This window comes from Geotrypetes seraphini, chromosome 7 (assembly GCF_902459505.1).
Source record: "Geotrypetes seraphini chromosome 7, aGeoSer1.1, whole genome shotgun sequence".
Taxonomy (NCBI): Eukaryota; Metazoa; Chordata; class Amphibia; order Gymnophiona; family Dermophiidae; genus Geotrypetes; species Geotrypetes seraphini.
In genome coordinates, this window is record NC_047090.1 from 137,588,839 (window position 1) to 137,601,444 (window position 12,606).

The 12,606-nt window shown below is 44.0% G+C and overlaps 1 protein-coding gene across 4 annotated transcripts in view; it reads right to left on the reverse strand.

The window, feature by feature from the left end:
• DDHD1 (DDHD domain containing 1) overlaps nt 1-12,606 on the reverse strand; it is a 405,278-nt gene that overhangs the window by 224,754 nt on the left and 167,918 nt on the right. For all 4 annotated transcript variants that reach the window (XM_033952944.1, XM_033952942.1, XM_033952943.1 and 1 more), the window contains one exon: nt 5,958-6,064. In XM_033952944.1, the coding sequence (XP_033808835.1) occupies nt 5,958-6,064 (107 nt within the window). The remainder of the gene's footprint in view (nt 1-5,957; nt 6,065-12,606) is intronic.

The following is a 12,606-nucleotide window of genomic DNA, read 5'->3' on the forward strand; positions in this document are numbered from 1 at the left end:
TTCACTTCTATGGTTCTATGGTGTCTCTAAAAGAAGCATCTATTTGGGATCACTCTTATTCTTCATTATTCCATATATACATAATTAGTTTATTTAAAACAAAAGATTGCTTTATTTTTTAAATTATAGTTTCATTGACTACAAGACCCCTAAGCTCTGTGTAGCCGAAACACAGACCATATTGGGTCACACAAAGCCTTGATTTCAAAGAACAAGGTTTTTGGGTCTTCTTAATACAGACCTTTGCAAATAGATTTTCAGCACTCTTGACTTTCACGTTTCATAACATTAAAGACTCCATTCTATGTGGTTTTATTGTATGTTTTGTGGAGATCTTGGTTCTCTTTTCCTTTGAATGTGTTCATGTCTCAGAAATATGTCAGAACTGGACTGTCAAAAGAAATCTTCAGGCTGTTGGTCGGCAGGATCTCGACCACTGACTCCCACTCCCAAAATTCCTCACACAGCAACAAGGGGAGAAACTACGCAGCCAGCTCCCCAATACCCAGAAGTTGTTACATAAGGGCTCCACAGCCTGCACTCAAGCCCCTGAATAAATCAGCAGGTGAGCAACTCCCAGGGAACGGACCCCAAGCTCCTGAAGGGACACAAAGCAGGATGGCTCCACAGGTACTCAATGAGATTGGCCTGGGAGCAGTAGTCCACCTATGCAGGACTGCGTCCTTTCCACAGTGGAGTAAGCCCAAGATGGGGACCTCCAAGCACTGAAGTTAAAGAGAAATTTAAAAAACTGACAGAAAAAATACCCGGAAATAACAACAACAACAAAAAAACCCCCAGAGCAGATCAGAACACACTCTGAGTTTGCCTGCAGAAAAAAAAAAATTGAAGAGGGTGTTGTTCTCCACTATAAAAAGGGAGGAGTTCAAGATCTTAAAGCGATACCCTTTCTGCAGTTTTGCGTTTAAGTGGGAATCAACAGCTAAAGTATGGACTCATGTGTATATGTAACAGAACCCCCAGATACTACAGAAACTGAGTGGGTTCCAGGTGGCTCTTTCTGAAATTTATAATCCACCCCAGATCTCAAGAGCTTAACTGCCTGAGACACAGCCTGGTGACATTCCATCTTGGACAGCACTCAGGTCAGTCAATCGTCCAAGTACAGATGAACTGGATGCCTAATCTGCGCAGATGTACTGCCACCACCATTACTGTGGTAAATGTGTGAGGTGCCGTTGCTAAGCCAAAGGGTAGCATCGAGAACTGAAAATGTATTTTGAGCACATGGAACTGGAGAAATTTCCTGCGCTTGGGAAAAATGGGTATATCAGTTTTCAGCTCTGCCCTTTGGGCTGGCAACAGCTCCTCGTATCTATACCAAAGGCCAAAAATTCACCCAGAGCTAAAGAGGTGATGATTGATCTCACCATTTCTATCTGGAACCTGGGAACCTTTAACGCTGCATTGACTGACTTGAGATCTGGACTGGTCTCCAATCTTCTGAGTCTTTCTTGGGCACAATAATGTATATTGAGTATATATGCCTGAGCCTGGCACCAGTTCTATAGTTCCAATTTGTAACAGTCTTTGCACAGTCGCTCAGACCATAGCTAATCTAATCTAAACCTTAGGTTGGTATACCGCATCATCTCTACATTCGTAAAGCTCGACACGGTTAACAAGAGTTAGATGCTTTCTCTGATCTTCCTGCGGAGAATCTAGAAAGATGTCCTAAAGGGGATGACAGAATTCAAGTTTGTAACCTCTCAAATGATGTCCAGAACTCAGAGACCCTCCCTATGTGGGGTATCTCGGATGTTGACCTGGTATCATTGAGATTTCTTAGAATTTGTGACAGAGCGAGGAGCCATATGTGGAGGCTCTTCTGGAGCCCCAAAACCTCTGTCTAGAGCAGCGGTCTCAAACTCAAACCCTTTGCAGGGCCACATTTTGGATTTGTAGGTACTTGGAGGGCCACAGAAAAAATAGTTAATGTCTTATTAAAAAAATGACAACTTTGCATGAGGTAAAACTCATTATAGTTTATAAATCTTTCCTTAATTGCTTCTGATAATTTCAACTATGCACATCTGAAAGCAGTACAACATGCAGAAAGTGAAGTTTAGATAGTTTTTCATTTTCTGAATGTTGCACTACTTTCAGCTGTGTAAAGCTGAAATTATCAGAAGCGATTAAAGAAAGATTTATAAACTATAACGAGTTTTATCTCATGCAAAATTGTGATTTAGATTCTAAAGTATCAACTGCAAGAGACAAGATTTTGGTGTAGTTCTCTAGGCTTTTTTGTAGAGGGGAAAATCAATATCTGACTTGTGCCTGGAAAATTTGTGCCTTAAGTGTCTGGTGATCGCGTCCACAACTGCCTTCAGCTCTCACCTCCTTCAGCACCGGACACAATTGCCATCTTACATTAAGCAGTCACCCCCAGGAGAGGTGCCAAATTTCACAAGAGTTCACGAGATTACATACACATGCACAAGCTGCACTGCCTCTAATGGTTACCTTACGTTCTGGAACATTGCCCGCCTCACTGCTGTAACCTCACGCAAGTGCTTTCCTAAGTCTGTACGCAATTGTCGTCTTCACCCCACCTTACAATCGTGTACAGATGCAGGAAAGCACTTGTGTGAGGTTACAGCAGTGAGGCGGGCAATGTTCCAGAACTATGGTAACATACCGAGGGCCTCAAAATAATACTTTGAGGGCTGCATGTGGCCCATGGGCCATGAGTTTGAGACCAATGGTCTAGAGCCTTGAAAGGATCTTTGGAATGAGGAGCCCACAGACCCATGGTGCAGTTTTCTGTAGCCAAGAAAGGAACTGTGATTGAAACTTTCGGTACCTCATGGTTTACTGTCCAGCAAGGACTTGGGACAACGATCCATCATGCTGGTCATCAAGCCTTCTAGTCCTTTCCCAAAAAGCATCTGCCCCTTAAAAGAAAATTTGCTCAAGGTGGCCGTAGGCATCAAATCTCCCACCCACTGCCTGATCCAGAGCATTCTGCAGTTGGAGATTGAATATGTCGATACTTTATGTCCCTAAGCATGTCATATATAATGTCTGCCACATAGTCCACCCCAGCCAGTACCACAGGAGGTCACTGCCCCCTCTGCAGCCAGATTCTAGTATAGCAACTTATGGCAGGCCCGCACCACAAATGAAGCCATGGCTGCAGTTTTAAGGCCTAATGCCAAAGCCTCAAATTGCCGTTTGAGGACTATGTCTACCCTGCAATCCTGATAATCCTTCAGTACTACTCTACCTTCACTAGGCATTGAACTTATTTTAGTAACTTGAGTCACCAGAAAATCCACCTTAGTTGGAGTAAATACCTGCTGGAAATCAGAAGTCATGGGATACATCATTGCCCTGGCTCCCATCAGAGAACCCTCGGGCATCTCCCAGTGCTTCGTTATCTTCCTGGTAATCTCTGTGTATGAAGGGTAGCACGTGGATTGTAACTTGGTACTGCTTAACAGTGAGAGCTGGGCAGTAGAAACTCGTGAGGATTCTAAATCCAACTCCCACATAGAAACTGTAATGACCTCAGTTATATCTGTCAGCTTAAATAGCTTATGCAGTGTCAGATCCTCTTCCTGATCTAGGGCTATCACCAACACCTGGTCACCTGCCCCAAACTGAGAACTAGAATCCTCCAAGGAGGACGCCATGGCAGGAGAGCAGCAGAATTGCATCTGACCCCAGTTCCTGCAGCTTTACTGGTTGCAGCAAGACCTCGCTTTGTGGTGGTAAATGCCTCTGAGAGCAAACTTGATGACAGACAACCCTTTATGCTTCCGGTAAGCCGCATATATGAAAAGTCACAAAATCAGGGTCAAAGACCTGATTTGGGACCTTCAAGGATCTCTGCTTGTCTACTGCACATCTCCTCTCAGGGTCAGAGCTGTCTGCACAAAAGCATTTTGCTGTCAATGCCGAGTCACGTTTAATAGGCTCTAACAAGCCTTTACAACCTGGATCTTGAACTTTCTGCAACTCCTAACCCATGAAGTGACCAGAGGGTGGGCTAAGCTGATGGCTCCCGCCCCCACTTACATGCCTCGTGGCACACGGTACAAGGATGCTCCTCATCTGACCATCCAGTGCAAGTTTGACATGATATGGGGTCTAAACAACCCGAGTCCATAATCTATTTTTACCAAAACCGAGACAATCTGAGGCAGGAGGCGGCTTTTGAAATAAAATCGGTAAATCTAAGATGGCTGCCACTGCAGTGTTTTAGTGCCAAAAACGGCTCATTGGAGCAAAACTAAAAGTTCAAAATTACTGAAAATAGGACTTTAGAGGTGGGGGACCCTTGGGACACCCTCAGTTTTGCTGAATTCAGACCCACCCTGATATTTCTATAGATCTACTCATAGATCTGCTATGTGCTGTGCCTGTATCAGCTTCTCACTTTACATAACCAAGCTTTAGTTAGTCCAATAACAAAGGTATCACTTGTATTCTTTTTATTTATATACAGTGGTACCTTGGTTTACGAGCATAATTCGTTCCAGAAGCATGCTCGTGAACCAAAATACTCGTATATCAAAGCGAGTTTCCCCATAGGAATTAAGGGAAACTCGCTTGATTCGTTCCCACCTACCCCATCCCGAGGCCAGCGGTGCTGCTCTATCCCTCCCCACGAGAACCGGCATTGCTCTCCCCGAAGGTCCCCCCCGCGTGATCCGGCACCCTCCCCCCCGCGATCTGAAGTCCCCCAGACCCACCCAAACAGGCTTCTTACTTCCATCTCGGCATGTCCTGTGTGTTGGTGCCGGTGCCCGAAGATCGGTCTCCTCTTCTTTGCTGAGCCTTAAGCATCTGTGCATGCTCAAGGCCTGCGAGTTCACGCTCTCTCCGAAATCTCCGAGAATCTCGGAGAGAGCGTGAACTCGCAGGCCTTAAGCATGCGCAGATGCTCAAGGCGCGGCAAAGAAGAGGAGACCGATCTTCGGGCACCGGCACCAACACACAGGACATGCCGGTGCCGAGGCCAAGATGGAAGTAAGAAGCCTGTTCGGGTGGGTCTGGGGGACTTCAGATCGCAGCGGGGGGGGGGGATGCCGGATTGCAGCGAGGGGTACCGAATCACAGGGGGGGGTGCCAGATCACGCGGGGGTGGACCTTCGGGGAGAGCAATGCCGGTTCTCGTGGGGAGGGATAGAGCAGCACCACTGGCCTCGGGGGATGGGGTAGGTGGGAACGAATCAAGCGAGTTTCCCTTAATTCCTATGGGGAAACTCGCTTTGATATACGAGTATTTTGGTTCACGAGCATGCTTCTGGAACAAATTATGCTCGTAAACCAAGGTACCACTGTATATAAATAAAAAGAATACAAGTGATACCTTTTTTATTGGACTAACTAAAGCCATATTCATACTCATCCAGTTCAGAAAATGGGAATTGCCATTAGGCCAAACCGCAATCTGTGGCCATGGCCTGCAATTCAGGGAGCTAAACCAAGGTCTGGGAGCACCAGCCTGAACAACCTACCATTTGTTAGAGGAAATACTGGAGTTTTCTAAAAAATAGTGTAGGGATAAACTAGTAAATTATTGAGAAGACACACAAAAAAAAATGCAGCTAATATGACTTTCAAAAAGAAATGATCCAAATACTTTTGGAAAATAAAGTCAAAACCTAACTATCATCACTTCAGAGTGCAAACTGTGCACTCAACAATGAGACCATATGTTCTACATATTGATATGTATATCTGCCTAATACATAATTATCCCAGAGAAGGCTCCTTACTAAAATTTACTGCATGCTTTTAACTAAATTACATTTCAAAAACTCTGATGGAAAACAGTTATATGTTATTCATTAGAAATCTCACATTTGCAATGCAGGAACAGTCATAACTACTGTACATACTTCTGCATTGTGATATGGTTTAATTAAAATAAACAGATTGCAAAATAAATAAAAATTCAGAGAAAAAACTAGATCAACACTTACTTCATCTCTGAAAAGGGGACTTGTATAATACATTATGTCCATTGCACTACTGTTTAGTATATCTCTTAAACCACGCACTTTATCTGGAGTAATAGAATCAACTGTATCTGGAAAGAAGAAAAATTCCAATATTAAAAAGCAAAAATCACAAAATTTCTTCAATACAGAAACATTTGGAACATAGCCAAATTTCTGTGATCACAAAGTTGCAGCTGATAAATTGAAAATTTAATGAACTTTCATAAAACAGCTGAACTAATATGGTATCTAGATTCTTAAGACAGCAATTTATTACAAAATAATGTGTCCTATGGTTAAAAAAATAAATAAATAAAAAAGAAAGGGAGTAGGGGTGAGGAGAGAGAAAGATAGAAAAAAAATCTAGCATGTTGAAACCTAGGTTCTTTACTCAGGATTTCTAATGTTAGCAATGTATTAAAAAGATGTTAGGTGTACAATTACATTATACAAAGCTAAATTAGAGGACAATTAACTAGGGACAGCACATGCCTTCTTCTGGGTATAGTAATCTTCACAGCAATATTAGTGAAATATTGTGGATGACATGAAGATCTGCAACAGAGCTGACACCCCAAAGAGTAAACACAAGAAATGATTTACAAAAATTTGAACGAAAGATTAGGTTCTTACCTTTGCTAATCATCTTTATAAATACACTCTTATTCTGGGACTAACGAGTTAATTCCGTTTACCCACCAGAACTTTGTAGGCAGCCTCATATTCCAGAGACTTAGGCTCCACCCATCTCACCTCAGCACTGTCCCTCAGGAATCAGTTAGTTGTAAAGCAGCCAGGAGCATCTGTAGAGGACAAAACAAGAGAGGGAGGAGGGGGGTACAAGGACACTCCCCAACAAAGAAGTCTAGTCTGCTCATGTAAAGAAATGCGCTCATACAAAGAAATGCAAAACAGCAACAATTAAACATAATTGAACCATTATTCCTAGATTGAGTTATCATTCCGTATTCTCCTTTCCGCTCTTTCCGATCTGAGGATAAAAACCTACTTACTGTTCCATCCAAACGAACCATAAATACCAGACATACCACACTTTTCTCTGTTACTGCCCCCAAAACGTGAAACTTATTACCCACTCAGATAAGAGAAGAAAAAAATTTTAAGAAATTTAAATCAAAACTAAAAAGCTTCCTATATAGACGCTTTTAACTGATTAGCGAGTCCCTTATACTGAGTTAACATTCTTAATTGAAGTAGGCAAGCACTGATCTAATATAATAAACCCCTATCGTTCTACCCTTATTTGTTCTCTTTCCTATATTAAATTGTAGTTCTTCCTTGATTTTCCCTTGAAGTGCATGTCTGTCTATCCTTATATTGTATGTCCCCCCTTTTTGAAAATTATTTATTGTACATCGCTTTGTAATCTTTGAAAAAAGCGATTTTATCAAATATGAAATAAACTTGAAACCAGATCAGTAAACATTATAAACTGGAAGTACAAAAAAGCACAGTTACTTATCGTAACAGTTGTTATCCAAGGACAGCAGGCAGCTATTTTCACATATGGGTGATGTCATCCATGGAGCCCGGATGCGGACAGCCTCGCAAGCAGACTTGCTTATAAAAACATAGAAGTTTCGAGTCAGCTGCACCACGCATGTGCGAGTGCCTTCCCATCCAGTGCAGGGTGAGTCTCCTCAGTTCAGATAGCTAGCAGAGAAACCAACCAGGGAAGGTGGGTGGGTTTTGAGAATAGCTGCCTGCTGTTCCTGGATAACAACTGTTACGGTAAGTAACTGTGCTTTATCCCAGGACAAGCATGCAGCCTATTCTCACATATGGGTAACCTCCAAGCTAACCAGAATGGGATGGTGGGAGCGTTGGCAACTTAGGAGAATAAATTTTGAAATATTCTCTGGCCATAATGGCCATCCCATCTGGAGAAAACATCCAGACAATAGTGAGAAGTGAAAGTATGAACCGAGGACCAGGTAGCAGCTTTGCAAATTTCCTCAATAGGTGTGGATCTGAGAAAAGCCACTGAAGCTGCCATTGCTCTGACTTTGTGGGCTGTGACTCGACTGTAGTTGTAATCCAGACTGGGCATAGCAGAAAGAGATACAAGCAGCCATCCAGTTGGAGATGGTATGCTTAGAGATTGGATGTCCCAACTTGTTTGGATCGAAGGAGACAAAAAGTTGAGGAGCAGTTCTATGTGGTTTGGTGCGTTCCAAGTAGAAGGCCAAAGCACGCTTACAGTCCAGAGTATGAAGAGCTGATTCTCCAGGATGAGAATGAGGTCTTGGAAAAAAACACTGGAAGTACAATAGATTGGTTGAGATAAAATTCTGAAACCACTTTAGGTAAGAATTTAGGATGAGTATGGAGGACCACCTTGTCATGATGGAAAACTGTGAAAGGTAGATCAGCAACTAATGCTTGCAGCTCACTGACTCTTCGAGCAGATGTGAGGGCAATGAGAAAAAACAATTTCCAAGTAAGATACTTAAGATGAGCCATAGACATTGGTTCAAATGGAGGCTTCATCAATTGAGCAAGAACAACATTGAGATCCCAAACCATTGGAGGCGGATTGAGAGGGGGTTTGACATTGAAAAGTCCCTTCATAAATCTGGAAACCACCAATCTTGAGGCTCATTATCATGAGAGATGTACCACGTAGAAAATCTAGTCCATTTTTGGTGGTAGCATTGTCTAGTGGCAGGCTTTCTAGAAGCCTCTAAAGTGTCTCTTACAGGTTGAGAAAACTGAAGAGGAGTTATGTTGAGAGGTACTAAGCTGACAAGTGTAGAGACTGCAGGTTGGGATGAAGTAGAGATCCTTGACTCTGTGTAAGCAAAGATGGAAAAACTGGAAGAAGGTATGGCTCCCTGCTGCTGAGTTGAAGTAGAAGGGAATACCAAGGTTGTCTCGACCACCGAGGAGCTATCAGAATCATGGTGGCATGATCGTTCTTCAACTTGACCAGAATCTTGAGAATGAGAGGGAATGGAGGGAATACATACAGGGAGAGATTCGTTCATTCCAGAAGAAAAGCATCTGCCTTGAGGCGATGAGGAGAGTATATACTGGAGCAGAACTGATTCAGTTTGTAGTTGTGGGAAGCTGCATAGTGGTCTATCTGAGGCATTCCCCACTGTGAAAAAATGTGATGAAGAGGCAAGGAATGGAGTGTCCATTCGTGAGGTTGCAGAAGATGATTCAAGTTGTTCACCAGGCAATTTTTCGCTCCTTGGATGTAGAGAGCTTTGAGGAAGGTGTTGTAGCGGATCGCCCAGTTCCAAACCTTCAGAGCTTCTTGACAAAGGGAGGCAGATCCCGTCCCTCCCTGTTTGTTGACATAATACATGGCGACTTGGTTGTCTGTCCAAATGAGGACTACCTGATTATGAAGAAGATGTTGAAAAGCACTGAGAGCCTTGAAAATCGCTCCGAGTTCCAACAGATTGATGTGACACTGACGATCCGTACTGGTCCAGTGGCCTTGTGTACGAAGACCATCGAGATGAGCGTCCCAAGCGTAGGTTGAAGAATCTGTCGTGAGGACCTTCTGATGATGGGGTGTTTGAAAAAGCAAGCCTCTGGAGAGATTGGAAGAGAGTATCCACCAACGGAGAGACTGCTTCAAAGAAGGAGTGAGTGTTATGTGTCGAGAAAGTGGGTCGCAAACTTGCGTCCAATGAGAAGCCAGAGTCCACTGAGGAATTCTGAGGTGAAATCTGGCAAAAGGAGTCACGTGTACTGTGGAGGCCATGTGACCTAATAATACCATCATGTGTCTCGCTGAGATTGAAGAGCGGGAAGACACTGTTTGACAGAGTTGAAGAAGAGCTTCCAGACGTTGTTGCGGAAGGAATGCTCTGAGTTGGATAGTATCCAAAACAGCTCCGATGAATTGTAGATTCTGTGAGGGTTGAATTTGGGAAAATTGATTTCTAATCCCAAACTTTGTAGGAACCACATAGTCCATTGGGTCGTTCAATAACCCCCTGAGATAATGAATCTTTAATGAGCCAGTCGTTTAGGTAGGGAAATGCCTGAAGACCATGGTTCCTTAAGAGCTGCTGCTACCACCAGTCACTTGGTGAACACTCTGGGAGATGAAACCAGGCCAAAAGGCAGTGCTCTGTATTGATAATGCAGATTCCCCACCCAAAATCTGAGGTATTGACGGGAGGCCAGATGAATGGGAATATAAGTGTAGGCCTCCTTGAGATACAGAGAGCATAACCAGTTGTTCTGATCTAGAAGGGGATAAAGGATGCCAGGGACAACATTCAAAATTTTTCTTTGACTAAAAATTTGTTGAGAGCCCTGAGATCCAGAATGGGTCGCAGATCGCCCGTCTTCTTCGGAACAAGGAAGTAACAGAAGTAAAAACCCTTGTTCTGCTGTTCCAAAGGAACTGGTTCAAACGCATGGAGACGAAGCAGAGCTTGAGCTTCCTGAAGAAGGGCAGTCTGGGATGGACTGGAAGGATACTCTCTTGGAGGAAGCTCTGGTGGAACCTGAGTGAAATGAAGAGAGTATCCTTCCCTGATGATGGACAGCACCCAGAGGTCGGATGTAGTCATCGTCCATCGATTGTAAAAATGATGGAGACGACCTCCTATAGGGGGAAGAGAAGCAAGAGACAGAACGGTGGAGGTTATGCTCTGTTTTAAACAGTCAAAAAAGGCTGGGTAGCCTTAGGTGCAGAAGATTGAGATTTCTGTTGCTTATGAGGCTGCTGTTTCTTAGGAGAAGGGCGAGGTTAAGGAGCCGTCCTCGGAGCAAAACGCCTCTGGTAAATAGGAGGAGGGCATGTAGGCTTGGCAGGAGTTGGCTTTGGCTTAGGTCTGACAATAGAACCAAAGGATTTTTCATGTTCAGACAATTTCTTGGTGGCTGCCTCGATAGATTCATCAAAGTGGTCATTGCCTGCACAAGGAAAATTAGCCAAGCGGTCTTGAAGATTAGGATCCATGTCAATGGTACGAAGCCAGGCAAGGCGACACATTGCTACGGAACAAGCAGCCGCCCTGGCAGACAACTCAAAGGCATCATAAGACTACTGAAGTAGATGTAATCTGAGTTATGATAGAGAAGCAATGACTTCCTGAAATTCAAAATGCTTTTGAGTGTCTAAATAGGTTAGAAATTTAGGCAAAAGAGCAATGAGGAACTCAAAATAGGTGACAAAATGGAAATTATAATTGAGGACTTTAGATGACCACATGGCATTTTGGTAGATACAATGTCCAAATTTGTCCATAGTTTTCCCTTCTCTTCCAGGAGGAACTGTAGCATAAATCTTGGAAGGATGGGATCTTTTTAAAGAAGACTCCACAAATATGGGATTGATGAGATAACTGTGAATTATCAAAACCTTTACAATGGAGAGTTTTATATCTGGAGTCCAATTTTCCTGGAACAGCTGGAATTGCATAAGGAGTCTCCAGACATCTGGTAAAAGTTTGATACAAAAGCTTGTGAATAGGAAGTTTAAGTTACTCTGCCAGAGGTTGGGGAAGATGCATGACTTCGAGATACTCCTTGGAGTATTTGGAACCAGCATCCAGTTGAAAGTCTAAGTCCACAGCCATCTGACGAAGAAAAGAGGAGAAAGATAGCTGATCCAGTAATGCTTTGCCTCGAGAAGGACTCGAGGTCGTCAAGGCAGCCTGGGTCGAAGATGAAGCTTCGGCTGGAAAAAAGGCCTCAAAAGAATAGGGAGACTTGGACGAGGCTATGGAAGCCGCTGAGTCCTCGAGGTGTGGAAGTGGAGACCTCGAACGAGGAGTCAGTGGTCTAGTAGAAGTAGGTGCAGATCGAGGCTTAGTGGAGGAAAGACGCTCCTTAGAAGAACAACTATGCCTGGAAGGATGCCTCGATGAAGGCCTCGATCGTCAGTGAGAACGGTGCTTGAAAGCGGATCTCGAAGATAGAGGAGACTTTGCCCCGGAGAGGGAAGCAGCCGATGCCACCAAAGAATGGATAGGACTGGAGGCTGTGGATCGAAGCTCCAGAGGCTTGATGGAGGAACCTCGATACACTCCCAAAGACTCTACTCCTTGTATGGAGTGTAAGGATTCCTGCCGAGGCACTTGCAAAGAATCTGCTCCTTGCTTCACGTGCTTAGATGCCAGACCAGACACTCTGCTCCCTGCATAGTGTGTGTAGACTCAGACTGACGCATAGGAAGAAGCTCGACCTCAAGCGAGTCTGCAGAATGCCCAGGCTGGATTAGAGTAGCTAGCTTCGGTCCCATTTTGGTGAGAAACTGAACAAATTGTTGCTCTAATATGGTCTGGAAGGAAGCCAGCAAAGATGGATCCGCGTCTGAAACCGGACCACCTGCCTTGGCTGGAGGTTCCACCGAGGCAGTGGAAATGTGCTTCGACTTGGAAGTCTTAGGCATTTTAACCACTACCGGTGGAACTGTCTGCTGAACTATCTGACCTGAGGATACAGGGGAATATATAGCAGACGTCGTCGAGGAAAGAGCCTCTGCAAACGAAGAAGGTCTGATGAGGCTCGAAGTCGAAGCAGTGGAGGCAGGAGGGCGAAGGCGAGACCGAGGTCGGCTTTGGAGTCAAAGAAGTGGATGAATCCATCTGGAAGAGCTTCTTCACTTAAAGTAAACGACGTTTAAGGGCTCGAGGTT